General features: G+C 45.1%; 5 protein-coding genes across 6 annotated transcripts; 3 read left to right on the top strand and 2 right to left on the bottom strand.

The window, feature by feature from the left end:
- The first annotated feature begins 388 nt into the window (after nucleotides 1–388).
- Nucleotides 389–2,355, top strand: BDCG_00057 (deoxyhypusine hydroxylase). Its single transcript, XM_045415563.1, has 2 exons — nucleotides 389–997; nucleotides 1,077–2,355. Exons 1-2 carry the CDS (start codon nucleotides 492–494, stop codon nucleotides 1,588–1,590), a joined length of 1,020 nt encoding a protein of 339 aa, XP_045271490.1. The 5' UTR covers nucleotides 389–491; the 3' UTR covers nucleotides 1,591–2,355.
- BDCG_00056 (DNA-directed RNA polymerase I subunit RPA12) lies at nucleotides 708–2,367 on the bottom strand. The gene is made up of 3 exons (XM_045415562.1): nucleotides 2,120–2,367; nucleotides 1,807–2,041; nucleotides 708–1,737 (listed from the first exon to the last, which is right to left on the bottom strand). The coding sequence occupies exons 1-3, from the start codon at nucleotides 2,232–2,234 to the stop codon at nucleotides 1,719–1,721; spliced, it is 369 nt and encodes a 122-aa protein (XP_045271489.1). The 5' UTR covers nucleotides 2,235–2,367; the 3' UTR covers nucleotides 708–1,718.
- Nucleotides 2,368–3,697: 1,330 nt separating this feature from the next.
- Nucleotides 3,698–9,872, top strand: BDCG_00055 (cohesin loading factor subunit SCC2). The gene is made up of 5 exons (XM_045415561.1): nucleotides 3,698–4,007; nucleotides 4,073–4,262; nucleotides 4,320–4,459; nucleotides 4,517–6,581; nucleotides 6,634–9,872. The coding sequence occupies exons 1-5, from the start codon at nucleotides 3,854–3,856 to the stop codon at nucleotides 9,491–9,493; spliced, it is 5,409 nt and encodes a 1,802-aa protein (XP_045271488.1). The 5' UTR covers nucleotides 3,698–3,853; the 3' UTR covers nucleotides 9,494–9,872.
- Nucleotides 9,873–9,951: 79 nt separating this feature from the next.
- Nucleotides 9,952–13,359, top strand: BDCG_00054 (NADH dehydrogenase). Its single transcript, XM_045415560.1, has 6 exons — nucleotides 9,952–10,911; nucleotides 10,988–11,276; nucleotides 11,333–11,384; nucleotides 11,438–11,588; nucleotides 11,657–12,388; nucleotides 12,548–13,359. The coding sequence occupies exons 1-6, from the start codon at nucleotides 10,086–10,088 to the stop codon at nucleotides 12,562–12,564; spliced, it is 2,067 nt and encodes a 688-aa protein (XP_045271487.1). The 5' UTR covers nucleotides 9,952–10,085; the 3' UTR covers nucleotides 12,565–13,359.
- Nucleotides 11,293–15,373, bottom strand: BDCG_00053. 2 transcript variants are annotated; one of them, XM_045415559.1, is made up of 4 exons: nucleotides 14,797–15,373; nucleotides 14,401–14,596; nucleotides 11,718–14,170; nucleotides 11,293–11,565 (listed from the first exon to the last, which is right to left on the bottom strand). In XM_045415559.1, the coding sequence occupies exons 1-3, from the start codon at nucleotides 14,874–14,876 to the stop codon at nucleotides 13,652–13,654; spliced, it is 795 nt and encodes a 264-aa protein (XP_045278996.1). In that variant the 5' UTR covers nucleotides 14,877–15,373; the 3' UTR covers nucleotides 11,293–11,565; nucleotides 11,718–13,651. The 2 variants fall into 2 exon arrangements, with proteins under 2 accessions (XP_045278996.1, XP_045271486.1); XM_045415558.1 differs by lacking the exon at nucleotides 11,293–11,565 and having other exon boundaries at nucleotides 11,915–14,170; nucleotides 14,797–14,876; nucleotides 14,934–15,373.
- Between the last annotated feature and the right edge of the window lie 41 nt (nucleotides 15,374–15,414).

Genomic DNA, 15,414 nt, shown 5'->3' with positions numbered 1-15,414 from the left:
AATTTCAGTATTAAATTGATTTTGAATTGATTTTAAATTAATTCTGAATTAATTATTAATTAATTATAGTAATAAAATAAATTCAATCTGTATATTTAAGTAATTAACAATTGATTGAAAATCAATTAATAATCAATTCAGTGTAAATTATATAAATACTTACTTTATTATTAAATTCAAGAATAATTTTAGTATTAAATTGATTTTAAATTAATTTTAAATTGATTTTGAATTGATTGTAGAATTGATGATAAATAATTAAGTAGTTTCAAATTATAAGAAAAGATGTATTAAGTGAGGTCAGATAGTGGCACGGGCCACATTTGTGAGGTCAGCTTACATAATGAGGTCAAGTGGCGCACTTAGCGAGGTCAAGTTTTCTGTATACACAGAAAAAACCTTATCGGAGTTTCATGCTTCATTTCTCAGCAAGTGGTGTTCAATATGTATTTTTGAAATTTCTCCAACGGTAGAATACCCCACTCTATAGGATGCCATCAACTGCAATCGACACACCTAAACCTTCAAGCATGGGTGCGAGCAGCAGTCCCATCCCACCTTTGAGGAAGACGCTCACCTCCGAAAATGAACCTTTGGCAAGACGATTCCGCGCTTTATTCTCCCTAAAGCATGTCGCTTGTCTCCAGCCTCCTACAGAACAGAGCCTACATGCGATCCAAGCGATCGCCGCAGCATTCTCATCACCATCAGCCCTTTTAAAGCATGAGCTTGCTTACTGTCTGGGACAAACTAAAAACTTAGCTGCAGTTCCGTATCTCCGGGAGGTGTTGGAGAATCGAGCAGAGGATCCCATGTGTCGGCATGAAGCAGCGGAAGCCCTGGCAGCGCTGTGCGATTCAGACAGTCTGGATATCCTACGGAGTTTCAGAGATGATGAAAACGAGCCTGATGTCGTAAGGGAAACCTGTGACATTGCCGTGGAGAGGATTGAATGGGAAACGTCTGATCGACGCAAGACTGAGAATCTAAAACAAAGGTAACAGTATATTCAAAGTCGCATTTTTTGGCTAATAATATATTCCTTCGGCTAACGTATTTTGTGCTGTCAAATAAAGTGATTTCGCCTCAATTGACCCTGCCCCTCCACTACCAATGCCCGCCGATGAACCTTCCATTCCCGATTTAGAAAAAACCCTTCTCGATCCAAAACTCCCTCTCTTCCAAAGATACCGAGCAATGTTCGCCCTTCGAGATCTGGCCTCACCGCCTGACCTTCCGACCGCTGTCCCCGCTGTACATGCTCTAGCAGAAGGTTTTAAAGACTCTTCGGCACTATTCCGGCATGAGATAGCATTCGTCTTTGGCCAATTGGCTCATCCTGCTAGCATCCCTAGTCTCACCGCCACGCTCCACGACATGAAGGAAGCTAGTATGGTGCGTCATGAGGCTGCCGAGGCACTGGGAAGTCTTGGAGATGAGGAAGGAGTGGAGGAGACCCTAAAGAAGTTCTTGGATGACCCTGAACAAGTGGTGAGAGATAGTGTTATCGTTGCACTTGATATGGCAGAATTCGAGAAGAACGGAGAAAAGGAATATGCGCTAATTCCTGAAGCTGTCGCTACGGCGTAACACTCGATTGGGTTCTCGGGTTGTGGAGGAGATCGAGTAGACAAGGTTTATGTGGCCAACCCTGAAATTATTTTGCTTGTTATATTGTTTTTGGGTTTGTTCATGAATGAACTACTGGCGTCCGTGGTTCAGTTGTTTGTGTGGAATCTGCAAAAATAGATCAGAGAGTCATTATGTGTCCAGTGTATGATTTTAGACAATTTGGGTAACACGTACTTGTGTCCACATCCTTCACAGGAGTAGAAAACGGTGCTTCCTTCGTCTGCACTACGTAATTGCAATGTATGGTATCTCATCTCGGGTCTATCACATTCCGGGCAGCTCTCCTGGGCAATCGCATCTCCCCGTTTGTCCGCGGCCGTCAGAGTTTGCACTGCGGACCTTTTCGTTCGGAGTGCGGAAGGGAAAGCATCGGGTTTCGATTCCGACGTGATGGTTTTGGATGCAGTGTCTGAAAGGGGGTTAATTAAGAGAATATTTAGTGAAAGGGTAATCGACAAGCTCGCTCATAATGCAAGTTGTTTGTTACCTCTGTTTTTGGTTCCACAAAGCTCACAGATCAGAATTGCATTCTTATCGCCCGTGGACTCGCGCAGCAGATTCCCACAGTCTGTGCAGAAGATTAGGGACCCTATCGAGGCCATTGTGTGTGGATGTATCAGGATTACTGTATTGGAGTTAATATTATTGTTGACGATTTATGGTCCACCACTTCAATGCTAAATATTTTTTATTCATAGCCAAGCCAGAAACTTTCGAATATTTCACTCAATATTTTTGGGGTCATGTGATAATTTATTACATAATCGTTTCTGTCCAATCAGATCAAACAAATCACTCAACGCCCAACTTCCCTCCCAACGCCACCTTATCGCACCCTTGGTGCTAAGGGCCGAAGGCTCGGAAGGCATCATCTAGCTAGCCCCTTCTCCTTATTTCCATTTCACAACGTCATTTTTAAGGAATATTTAAATCCATACCCGCATTTCATAGTTTTGAAACTGACACCCGGTGTTATATGAAATTGAATGAAATGATCCAAAGAGTTCATAGAACAGAATAACCCCAGCTTCTTTTTACAGGTTCTCAGTTGGTATGATAACCTTGCTTACAACACACTGGCAGAGAATCCATGATATGGATTCAGAAACAGATTCAACTCTCTTAAATAAAACACATTCAGTACAACTCAGATCTTGCAAGGAGTGATTGATAATTAGACCATCACTAAAATTGATGAATAGTGCATACAGGGTATTTATCTCACTCTAATAATTTGTTTCCATCTGCCTGAAGGCCTTCATTATATGGTCATACCTGGTACGTACTAAAGCCCTCTGTGTTATGGGATGATGTTTGAGAGCAATTACAAGGGCGTGAAGACCTCTGTGACTTAGGCTGTGTCAAGACTCAGAGACCTTGTAGTGTGGTAGGCATCTGAGAAGTCATTTGGAGATTTTTGAATTAGAAATTGAAATTGTGATGGGTGGTATCAATCTAGAGCTAATTTATACTAAATATTCTAATGTGCTGTAAGTCAGTGAAGTGTATGTACATGTACATGTACAGTACATATTCAGTCAAGAAAGATCTAATCACAAGCCAGATCTACCTTTAGAGAGAGAATGAAGATATTATCACTACTAAGATTCTTGTATAGTACATCAAGTTTTTCATATAGCATGCTTAATCTATTCTAGCAGTCATATAAGCAGTGTCATTGTCACACTCACCTGTACACTCCTTGAAATATCTGTCCTAATTTTCTTGTCAAATTGGTTCTTTCTTCACCTGATCAAGATATATATGTATATATATTCACTCCTGTGGCATCATAGCATGCCTGTCCAATTGATAAGTTATCTGTTGGCGTGGCCGCGTGAGTGGGAAATCAAACACAAAATGACAAGGCTGGTGACATAAGTAATAACAAAGCCTATCTACATGTATATTTCCATCATATCCTTTTGAACAGCTGGAATATTCTCAAATGAGAGTGAGGGTAGTGTAAGCAAGCTGCAAGCCCGCTAAATTGAAGTGAGGTTAAGCGCTAACCGAAGTGGAGCCGAGCGCGGCAAAATTGCGGTTTAAGTTAAGCGGCGGGTGCCTTGCATGGTATGGGTGGAATGACCCTGAACACCACGAAGCCTGACTGGTCATGACTTCAACCCCTCCGCCCTGAGAATAATGTGCACAGGGGGATTGTGCAGATTAACTCTATAACGCGCGTCTACCAGGCGTACCTCTTGGTAGAAATTCCGCCATGCAACAAGCTCGTCACCCGGGAATCCAGGTGGTCATTTCCGACCATGGCGCCTCGAACTCCAACAGTACTGGCGAGCGGCTGGCCAAAGCATTGTCGGTTGATGAGGCACTGCAGTTCTCTCCTATGACAAGTGTTCCTGTTTTTGGCCTAGGTAAGCTCACATCGTCGTTTATTAAGTTTAACAGGACTTTCCACTGACCATATTACTTTTATCAGACTCCATTCTCCGCCCTGACGTCGGCCAACCTTCCCTCTCAAATCTATCTAGCACCCATGACCGCAAAGCTGCTGGTGAAATTATTGACGACCTGGATGACGAGACCCAAGCAAGTGCTAGCGAATCCACTCGTCTCGAGACTACCCGCCAGTATTTGCAGGCGTTATTGAATGGACAATTGACAGAATAGTATGACAATAGTTCTCCCATCTTTACCTTATGCGCTCCATTAACACTAAATCCCAGTGAGTTCAAATTACCATCACGATCTCGAGTGACTCGCAACTCGGTAAATGCTCAGATTCTAGATACAGAATCTTTGAGTCGAGGCCATCTCGGGCCCTTCGCAAAGATGGTGTTAGATTGCACGGACGTTCCCTATCGGTGTATGATCATCCTGTTATTGATTTACAAGAGTTTGGTTATTAATAGAATATGAATAGACCCATCGCCTATTACGCCTAGCCCTAAAAAGAAATTGCAGGCACCAGAATCCCTACCGTCGCCTACGTTAAGTGAGAACATTTCTCCTCAAATTATCATGGAATCCAAACACCATAGCGACTCCAAAGCCTCTCTTGGGCGGGAGAAATCCATGCAGAAGCCCGTTGTCCTAGTACCCTCGCTACCTTTGTCATCACAGCCCGGCGAATATGTTCATATCGGCGACCAGTCACCTTCAAAAAGGAGGAAGCTAAACACCGAGGATGACGAGAAACTGGCTGCATTACGCCTAAAAGATCAAAAGGAGGAGGCAGATGCAGCATTGATTAAATTACAAGAGCTCTTTCAGGAGGTCTTTGAAGCAGAGGATCAACTTGAACCAGATACATCCTCAACCGAAGCTCAACCATCCAACAAGTTTTTCACACTCCCGAAAGCAACAGATGATCTTGGCCCTGTTTTATCTTCTGAGACACACTCCATCCTTCAAACAGCAATGCAAAAAGTTACAGGCTATGGACGACTCCGTGATATTCCAACAGAGTATTTGAACCGCGTCCAAAAGCTCTGTGAGCCTCCAGTGATATCTGCTCAGACTCCGGATCTAAAACTGGAACATGTTCCCTCGGATGAGGATACAGAAATCTGGCTTAGAAGGCTTGCTGACATGCGCAACGCATTGCTGGCAATTTGCACCCTGCTTCACACGATGTCAGGGGAGGTGACGACAAAAGATTTGTGCCCAGAAGATGTGATACAGGCTATCCCGGGCGTCCTCAACCATGTTTTCGATGATTGTCTCATCCCTGCTGTTGAATGCCGGCCGAATGGTAGAGATGCGGAACTGTTTACTTTCTTCTCCGCCCATAAAAATGTACTTGCGGGCTTGGTTCACCAAACGAAGAAAGTCCTCAATCTTTTAGCTCGTTTCCTTTCCAACGTCGATGTTGCTGAAGGGACTATCACCGCAACTGAATTCCTTGCCACCAAACTAATTTTTGTCGAAAATGCTCATAGTGACAGGGATTCAGCCTTGGGCTTCCAAAAGTTTGAGGCCGTTAGAAGGGGTTCTATGGATGTCCTAGCAAAAATATTCGCGAAATACCCGGAGCAGCGCTCCTTTATTCTTGATGAAATACTGGTATCATTGGAGAAGCTCCCATCTACAAGACAGAACGCTAGGCAATTCAAACTTATAGACGGGAAGCATATCCAACTACTTTCTGCCCTCGTAATGCAGCTCGTGCAGACAACTGCAATACAAAAATTATCGAAAGGTTCGAGAAAGCCGAAGCGCCGCTTACCTCTTCCGAAACTTGGGCAGGATGAATGCTCTGACAGTGAGGATACGTGCGATGAGTCTGACGATGAAAGACCCAGGAAGGGCACACCACTGGAATTACTTTCAAATAAAGTCGAACCACTCTTTGACAATGCCATTCGCAGTGCACAGTATATTACGAGATTCATCGTTCAGCGGGCCATGACCTCCACCAAAACTGGTGATCAGCCATACCGGAATCTTCTGGACCTTTTTACTGGAGACCTCATCAGCGTCCTTGGCTCGACCGATTGGCCCGCTGCAGAACTTTTGCTGAGAGTTCTTGCCTCGCAAATGATTGGGCTTGCAGACCATGACAAGACCCCTGCCAACGCAAAAAATATGTCACTCGAGCTCTTGGGGTGGATGGGGTGCGCAATTTCCGATCTTACTTCCTCTACACATCATTTAATTCCCAGTATGGATGAGGGTGATTCAAACCTATCCGACTACCTACGACAGCTATTTGATGAGCATCTAAATCGATCATTGCATACAGAAGATGTTGTGTCTGTCGATGGACCATACCGGATAGTTCTTGAGTACCTGGAGGAGAGGGATGTCGGAAACTGGCAGCTTTCTAGCGCTCGAGGTTACTTTCTGGCACACTGGGCAAAAAATGTGTGCAGTTTCTATTACGATCCAGAGAACAGGGGAAATGTATCCGAAGGCGAGTCGGCCGACGATCTGGCGAGGGCCCTACGTAACATGCTGTCTGATCCCAGATGGTTAGAATCTCACAAGTGAGTCTCCTTTAGGGTTAGGATGTATACGTAGGCTAATGTTTGAATATAGTGAATTCGATCGTATAGCTACGCATCATGCTCGCTTCGCCTATCTTTTGACTCTCCTCAATATGGGATTCTGCAAAGCGTTTGATAAAATTTTTAAGGTTCTTTTAAACTCCATTACTAGCGATCAAGCCAAAGTGCGAAGTCGAAGCTTGAAGAGCGTCATTCAAATGTTGGAAAAGGACCCGACCCTGCTAGACCGTGACGACACTGTGATGACGCTGATTTTCCAATGCGCTACTGATTCATCGCCCATGGTTCGAGACTCGGCGCTCTCGCTCATCGCGAAGTGTATAACTCTTAGACCGGTGCTTGAAGAGGACGGTTGCCGCACCATTTTATCCTGTTCTGCAGACCCCACTGTCGGTGTTCGAAAACGTTGCATTGGCTCCTTGAAGGATATTTATCTCCAAACATCCCGTAAAGACCTGAAAATCGCCATTGCTGACAACCTGCTTCAACGAATTACGGACGTTGAAAGTAGTGTTGTTGCACAGGCTCGTCAAATCTTGGAAGAAATATGGCTTGGTCCATTTCACCACCCGATTAACGTGATCCAGGATTCACCACAAACCAAAGTCTCCTTGGGAGAATTGGTTGATCTTATTGTTGGGTCCGTCGAAAAAAGTGATGCAGTTGTTATCACGCTTGAAAAATTTGTCAAATCCGTACTCTCCGACGACACAAGGTCGGCATCCGCAAATTTCAAAGTCTGCAAAGCGATTGTGGCCACAATGTTTGAGCGAATCATAGACCATGCAGATTCACCAAACAAACCGAGCATCCAAGCGCTTCTCCAGTCTATCACGGTGTTTGCCAAAGCGAATGCGAAGCTCTTTACTCCTGACCAATTGGAAACACTGCATCCCTATATTGGCCACCTCTCTACTGCAGATGATCTCCTCCTTTTTCGATCTGTGGTTGTCATATATCGATGTGTTCTACCTTACCTTTCTAACGCCCATAACACCCTCCTCAAGGAAGTGCAAAATGACCTTTTCAAGAGTGTTTCAAAACTAGCGAGGACTGAGCTCAATGAGGTCATGGCATGCCTTTGGACGGTTGACAGAGTTCTACAAAATACAGAACGGCTTGTGAAGCTTACCATATCTGTTCTCAAAGGTATTGCTCAGGTGAAAACTCTAAAATTTGACAACTCGTCCAAAGCAGATGCTCTAGGGAGGGTGAGAAGCTACATTCGAATCGCTGGTTGTGTTGGAAAACATTGTGATCTGGAAAAATATTTAAATTTTTTCAAGCAGTCGTTTCCAACGACCAAGGCCACGTCTGTTGCTGGCTTAATGGTCGACTTCATAGCCCCGTTTGCTCTTCCTCAGTATCCGCTTGAACTACGAATAATGGCATTGGAGAGCTTAGGCTCGGTATGTCAAACTTGGCCTGCTCAGTACAGTCAGGAACATGCAAGATTCGCTTTATCTTCGGTGTTCGAAGAAGACAACCCGGATTTGCAAAACATAGTGTTGAAATCATTCTTGGAGTTCTTTTCCGTCCATGAAGGGAAGGCCGAAAAGCTGATACAAACCAGTGACTTAGCAGCTGATGCCGAGAGCTCCACGAGATTAGCCGCCTCCTTGAAAGCTAGCGAGAATGATGGAGCAGCGGCCTTGATTGCCCAGCACTTTCTCCAAAATATGCTCCACGCAGCACTTTCAAAGCAAGACACCTATGCATTGACGGCGATTGAGTTGATCGCAAGTATTAATCGCCAGGGCCTTATCCACCCAAAGGAATGTGCTGGTGTATTGGTCGCACTGGAAACGTCGCCACATCCAACAGTCAGCAAAATAGCTTTTGAAACCCATAAAATGCTGCACGAACAACATGAATCTATGTTTGATCGAGAGTATATGAGGGCAGTTCAAGATGCATTTTATTACCAGCGGGATGTTGTTGGGGATCCGAGCGGAGCTTTCAGTCGTCCATATACTTCGAAACTCGCACCCCTTTTCGATATTATCAAAGTTAGCAATAGCAAATACCAGAGGAAATTCCTAACCAATCTTTGCTCAAAAGTTGACTTTGAGTTTCGCAAACTGGACGTTTCGAAGGATCCACCGGAACACTTGCTCCTATCTAGATTCGTTTCTCAAAACATTGCCTTCTTTGAGTATGCGCAAATTGCGGAAATCCTCCCCACAATTGCTTGCATTGAGCGTATTGTGGCCGCAACAGGCACTATTGTAGCTCATGCAATCGAAACAGATTTGTTTCAAAACACCATGCAGCCAATCAATGGCAATTCAAACACAGCAGAAACACAGGCTACGGATGGGCTGACTATCTCCAGCGAGGCTCCTATCGTCCCTACTACCCCTCAAGAGTTAGCCGTTCGCGGGTCAGTTGATGCTCAATTGTTGAGAAAGCTGGCTACTGCCTCTGGCTCGCTCTTGATGCTCTGGGAAGCTCGATCGCACCTCCGTCGCCTTTATGGCATTAATTTTCACGCACGACAAAAGGAAGGGAAGGGAAATGCCAAGGAACTTAATCGGGCACCGGCAAAAGTCCAGGGCGTCACTGGTGAGCGGTTTTGGGAGTCTGTGTCCAATCTCATGCACTGCCTTGACACCACGGAAGCAATGATGGACACATGTCGGGATTTTGCATTGTTGCTATCGATCGACGATGAACTTAAAATCGCTGGAGACGATGATCGGGGCAGCCATGACACCACCGGAGACGTTGATGATATGAGCCTCCTCCTCGCAGCCGCAGGCAATTCAAAACCGGGCAAACGCAAGAGCTCTGTTCCCGCGGGTGGCACTCCCAAGAAGAAAGCAAGAGGCAGGCCTCCTGGCAAGAAGAGAACCAGCACAGACCTCGAAGATGAGCTGGCAAGCGACTGAAGAGCTCATTGTTTCGGTAGCTGGCGTTTTATTTTAGACGCTGTTGGGGCGTTGAAACGCGGGAACTCGATGACCTATGTTTACATTCATATATTATTAGTATTATTATTCAAAAGATATTTTCTCAAGGCTGGTGGGAAGGGCGGCTCGATGCTTAATTGCTTCGTCTTATACGGCGTTTCGGCAATTTACAAGGGGCTTGTATTATTATTATTATTATTATTCTCTTTTTTAACACATTAGTTTTTAGCGACTGCGCTGGGGCTTCGCATATTTTGTTATCATGCATGGACATATAGGTTAACATATCATAGATGAGATAATCAAAATATGAGAGATCTCTAAGTCATTAACTTGAATCTGTTTATGGGAATCGATGTCCTTTCTCCTGTCCCATACAACAGAACAAGCCGCCATGGCTGGCGGTGACGTCACGTGCCCTGCCGGCTGCCGCAACCCCCCAAAGGATAGAGATACATACATTGCTACTCTGGATATCCATCTGCTTTTTATCCCCGTACACCACCCACCCATATTTCGATGGATTGTTCATGTATTATATGAATACACCACCTAGCTGGTTTCTGCCCCCATGCTCTCTCTCCAGGCACGAACGCGATTACTGCGCCCGCTGACCCACGGTAGTTCCAAAGCATGTTTACAACATCGCAGATTTCCGGCGCGACCACTGGGCACTACAACGTCTATATCTCAACGATGCTTCCACACTCCGCGCCGGCCCTCCCTCCCTCCACTGTCAACGAAGGTTCAACTTAACTTCTGCCCTCAACCGCAAAGGTCAATTCGCCTGGGCCGCACCCAACCTCCCTTGAAACAGAGAAGCACGACAGTGAGGATTATATACAATCTGTTCGCATATTGTGGCATTTTTGTCGTTATTGGGGGCGTTCTTCTTGTTGGGTTTTTCGTCTACGACGCTACTACCTACCGTCATGATTTGACCTTCCAGGATGTGCCCGTATCGGAATTGGCGTTGATTCCTCGTCGGGGTGGACCGAAGAACCTCCCAATCGCCGACGTACTGATTGATGACCATGATTCAGAATCCATGAGGGAACAATGGGATAAGCCGAAACTAGTCATACTAGGAACGGGTTGGGGAAGTGTGTCATTGCTAAAGACTCTACGACCGGGTGATTATCATGTCACGGTGGTGTCACCTGAAAGTTATTTTCTTTTCACTCCTATGCTGCCATCTGCGACTGTTGGGACACTTGGCCTGAGGTCTTTGGTCGAACCGGTCAGAACCATTGTGCAACGAGTTCGAGGCCATTTTCTCCGCGCACAGGCAGTGGATGTTGATTTCTCAGAAAAACTTGTGGAAGTATCGCAGCTAGACAGCAATGGGCAGGAACGGCGTTTTTATTTGCCTTATGATAAATTGGTAATTGGTGTTGGTAGGTTAACTTCTGCAATGACCCGGTTCGTCGTACCCCTTATCTTAGATCGTTATTGACGGAGTACCGTACCAAGGCTCGACGACAAATCCACATGGAGTAAAGGGCCTTGAACACTGCAATTTCCTGAAATCCATTGATGATGCGAGGAAGATCAAAAACAAGGTCCTAGACAATTTAGAACTTGCCTGTCTCCCTACAACGAGTGATGAGGAGCGGAGAAGGCTGCTCTCATTCGTGATCTGTGGCGGAGGGCCGACAGGAGTGGAATTTGCCGCCGAGATTTTTGATATGCTCAATGAAGATTTACTCCGTTCCTTTCCCCGGATACTGAGGAACGAAATCTCCGTGCATCTTATTCAAAGGTATTTTCGCTATCTGCTAAACCAGCATGATTATGATTGTTGACGCATTTTATCAGCCGTTCTCATATTCTCAATACGTATGATCAAACTCTATCTGAGTATGCAGAGGTATGTCTGGCTGCTCGGGAATACTTAGTTTTATTGTGTGCTGACTTTGGTAGCGACGGTTTGCAAACGATCAAGTCGATGTCCTTACAAACTCTCGGGTCAAGGAAGTGAAAAAAGACAAGATCCTCTTCACACAGATGGAAGATGGAAAGCCGATCCTAAAAGAGATTCCCATGGGTTTCTGTTTGTGGTCAACAGGAGTTTGTCAGTAGAATGCCCCCCCTAGATACCCCCAGCATTTTTTCCTCTCTAACATCCAAATAATACTGCAGCCCAAAACGCATTCTGCAAACGACTCGCCCAGAAACTCGGTGCGCAGACTAACAAACTTACTCTTCTAACGGATTCTCATCTTCGTGTGAACGGAACTCCAATGGGCGACGTATATGCCATCGGAGACTGCTCTAGCGTCCAAAACAACGTGGCAGACCATATCGTAACCTTCCTTCGCACCATTGCCTGGGAAAAGGGCAAAGATCCAGAAAGGGTTCACCTCACCTTTGCAGAATGGCGGAACGTAGCCCAGCGTGTGAAGAGGCGGTTCCCACAGGCATCCGGCCATTTACGCCGCCTGGATAGGCTCTTCGAACAATACGACACAGACCGCAGCGGTACCCTCGATTTCGACGAGCTGCGAGAACTGCTCCTCCAAATCGACTCCAAGCTGACATCGTTACCTGCAACGGCGCAAAGAGCGAATCAGCAGGGAAAGTATCTGGGACTCAAGTTCAATAAGATTTCGCAGGCCATGCCTGGCATGAAGGCGAATGAGGTAGACTATGGCGACTTGGACGAAGCGGTCTACAAAGCGTTCCGGTACAAACATCTTGGTAGTCTGGCATATATTGGCAATGCCGCTATTTTCGACTTCAATGGTATGAGCTGGGGAGGTGGGTTGCTGGCGGTGTATCTTTGGCGAAGTATATATTTTGCGCAGAGCGTCAGTTTGCGAACTAGAATTTTGCTGGCGATGGATTGGACGAAGAGAGCCATGTTTGGAAGAGGTATGTTAAAACAGCATTCACCCTATATTTTAAGGGGCCGGTTCTCCGTCCTTGCCGTGTTTAGAATATGCCGTCTGTTGAATTTGGAAATGGCCTACCACTGCCAAGAAAAAAAAGACCTTGTGGAACTTCACCTAGCTAACTCACACATCGATTCAGATATGACGAGCTTCTAACAAAAGCATGATATATACCCCGTTAGAGCGAATATTTTTCGTATCTTTCCTCCAAGCGAAGATAAAAAGACCCGGCCGTTAGAGGTCCATTTCCATAGACGCAAAACGATACCCTGCCCATTTACATACCAAATTATTCACCATCTCTTTCAGCTAGATGGTTTCCAAGTTGGAGGCCGGGCAGAGGGCAACCCATTTGCCGCATCTTTACACAAAACAACTATTTTCCTCTAAATTTCAACGGCGGTCGACAGGACTCCGATCACCGACGAAATACTTCTTTTTGGGAAACACTCGTCTCCTTTTTCTTTTTCTTTTTCTTTTTCTTTTTCTTTTTTTTCAAATACATACTCATCACCTCAGCTCACTCTTTCTTCGGCGGTTTCATTTGTTTGCTTTCGGGATGGTGTTTTTATGGATTCAGGCTTTTGTATTGGATGGGTGGCTCCTCCTTGCTCAAGGTGGTTATTATCACCTAGATTTGATATACAATTTCAAGATTCCAAGGTTGCAAAGGACAAGTGCAGGTTAATTGACCTTGTATAAATATCGATATAGAAAACGGAGGGTTTCATATAGGCGGTCTATATAGGGTGGGTGGCTTTAGTGTAGGGAGTAAATATAGTTAAAGGAAGTTGTAACTTTACACTGAATGGGACGCATTCGCTGTTGCACAAATATGAAAAATGGTGAAATAGGAAGTGCACATGTCTCATTAAAAAGTCAAGTACGAAAGCAAAGAAAAATAAAAGTGAAAACACAATTGCTCCGCCATCACCTTCCCAACAGGTTTCGTTCATTTCATACAGAGACTGGATGAACTCTAGATAATTCGAACACGGATGTAATTCGAATTCGGGAAGGCTTCATAGGCCAAATCGCCGGCCCTTGGAACGAATGGTAACCGGCACCATGTATGAAGGGACTCCAAACGCCACGCTAAAGTATAGAAGTCGAAAGAAAAATAAGAAGATATATAGGACGCATCGTAGCGGATAACAACCAAGCAGGTGTCCTTGTTCCACTTATTTGGTTGTTCGGGAATAGATGCTGCTGCGAGTTAGTATTAACGCATCGACCGCATATGCTATGATATCATTGGATCCACCTCTCCCTGCTCATGCATGATGGCATCATCAGTGCTACCGTTTTGGTTTTCGCTTTGGCTACTGTCATTACTGTCGTTCCTGTCTTGCTCGAGGCCAATGTCGATTTTTTCAGGTAAGTCTTTCTTTGCCTCACGTGCCTTTTGCTCAGCCCAGGATCGAAGCTTGACAAGGTTACGTAGGCGCGCCTCACGCCTCGCGCCTTGGCTGTGTAGAATGGCTTCATTTACATGGTTTGCGATGTTTTTCCGGAGTTCTGGATCCAGCAGCGCAGCTAACGAAGGGGCAAGATTATCAGATGGAAATATCAGGAGAGACAGCGTCCTTTCAAGATCCTCAAGGAACTGTGGGTTAGTGGGTGCGCGAGGGGCGAGGTGGGACGTAGCAAAGTCCAGAGCAGGAGTAATATCTCCATTTGGGGTGGATGTACTGGTCCGTATCAATTCAACGAGCTGTAATCGTAGAAGGGAAAAGTGAAGAGAAGGATCACTATCCAGAATCTGCAAATGGGCTGTTAGCAAGAAACTTGAAAATCTATGACAATGAAAGGGTTTTATACAACATTAAGTGATTGCTGGTCATACTGAGGACTGAAGATGAGTTTTTATCATCAACACCGAGGAGGTAATATGAGTGGTGCATGAAACAAATTTAATCATAGCAAGGAAATATATATGTTCAAATATACAAGGACAGAATAGCGACAAAGAAGGAAAAGTGTAAGTAGTACCTGCGGGTTCAACTCGTTTAATTTCTCGATAGCGGACTGAATATCTCCCGAGTGAATAGCATTTCGAATATCCACCCGTTCTTGGATTGACTCCACGTCAGGCTTTGGTTGGATATTAGCCTCTATAGCAAACTTTTGTGCCGCGGATGGGTAGCCATTTGCGACCAGATAATCCATCACAAGGAAATTGATATCACTTTACAATGCACCAGTTAGCCAATATCCACGGTATTTGGAACAGGTTGCATAGGGCAATACGAAAGGTATTATTTGCAGATCAGAAGGACAAGTTAACATATTCTCTTCAAGTGTTTTCAGAGAGATTCCCAACTTGATTGTGTAAACACATCATAATAGCAAAGCAACACGGGCAAAAACATAGGAATATGGACTTACGTCTTTGATGGCTTCACGTCCTCGACCTTCTTTTCGAAATGATGCCATGTTGGCGTGGTAGTAGAAGGGGTTGGAGACATCTGGAACGTTCAGTATTCCCACGGTGCTGTAAGAAAGCCGACGGGGATGCCACATACTAAGTTGGCAGACGTCATGATTATGGCTATTTTTGGTATTCCCAGCTTACAGCAAGCAGAAAGCAGGAAAATGGTAGACTCAAGATGAGAACGAGGAACCCTTCAGCTCGCAAGCCATGGGGCGAGATGACAGGCTGCTGGAGAGTTATGATCTGCTGGGGACAAGCAAGAGAGGAGAAAGAAAGAATGAAGTTGGATGAAGAAAAAAAGATGCAGAAAAGGGTAGTGCGAGGCTCCGCTTCTGACTCAGCACGCGCCTAGCCTATCTTGGCGCTCATGTGATATATCGGCACGTGAGCCCCTGCTCTCCACTTCCCAAGGTTAATAATAACTTTACACGCACAATCTCAGCAACACAACGATGTTAAGATTGCTGGCTTGGTGATGGCCGATAGAGCCTGGACAGGATGAAATAATTTTGCGGACTCCCCATATATACATACTCATTATTGTCTTATTCTTATTCTATGTCATGACACCG

The sequence above is a fragment of the Blastomyces dermatitidis genome, assembly GCF_000003525.1.
Source record: "Blastomyces dermatitidis ER-3 genomic scaffold supercont1.1, whole genome shotgun sequence".
Taxonomy (NCBI): Eukaryota; Fungi; Ascomycota; class Eurotiomycetes; order Onygenales; family Ajellomycetaceae; genus Blastomyces; species Blastomyces dermatitidis.
This window is presented reverse-complemented; position numbering and strand designations above follow the sequence as displayed.

Excerpts from the sequence above, each read along its gene's own strand:
- BDCG_00057 (XM_045415563.1), top strand. The coding sequence starts at position 492 with ATGCCATCAACTGCAATCGACACACCTAAACCTTCAAGCATGGGTGCG. Across the intron at positions 998-1,076 it reads ACTGAGAATCTAAAACAAAG|TGATTTCGCCTCAATTGACC; the intron begins GTAACAGTATAT and ends TGTCAAATAAAG.
- BDCG_00056 (XM_045415562.1), bottom strand. The coding sequence starts at position 2,234 with ATGGCCTCGATAGGGTCCCTAATCTTCTGCACAGACTGTGGGAATCTG. Across the intron at positions 2,042-2,119 it reads TTGTGGAACCAAAAACAGAG|ACACTGCATCCAAAACCATC; the intron begins GTAACAAACAAC and ends ACCCCCTTTCAG.
- BDCG_00055 (XM_045415561.1), top strand. The coding sequence starts at position 3,854 with ATGCAACAAGCTCGTCACCCGGGAATCCAGGTGGTCATTTCCGACCAT. Across the intron at positions 4,008-4,072 it reads TGTTCCTGTTTTTGGCCTAG|ACTCCATTCTCCGCCCTGAC; the intron begins GTAAGCTCACAT and ends TACTTTTATCAG. Across the intron at positions 4,460-4,516 it reads CACGGACGTTCCCTATCGGT|ACCCATCGCCTATTACGCCT; the intron begins GTATGATCATCC and ends GAATATGAATAG.
- BDCG_00054 (XM_045415560.1), top strand. The coding sequence starts at position 10,086 with ATGCTCTCTCTCCAGGCACGAACGCGATTACTGCGCCCGCTGACCCAC. Across the intron at positions 11,385-11,437 it reads CTCTATCTGAGTATGCAGAG|CGACGGTTTGCAAACGATCA; the intron begins GTATGTCTGGCT and ends TGACTTTGGTAG. Across the intron at positions 11,589-11,656 it reads TTTGTGGTCAACAGGAGTTT|CCCAAAACGCATTCTGCAAA; the intron begins GTCAGTAGAATG and ends ATAATACTGCAG.
- BDCG_00053 (XM_045415558.1), bottom strand. Across the intron at positions 14,597-14,796 it reads GACGTGAAGCCATCAAAGAC|TGATATCAATTTCCTTGTGA; the intron begins GTAAGTCCATAT and ends TGCATTGTAAAG. Across the intron at positions 14,171-14,400 it reads TAAACGAGTTGAACCCGCAG|ATTCTGGATAGTGATCCTTC; the intron begins GTACTACTTACA and ends GCCCATTTGCAG.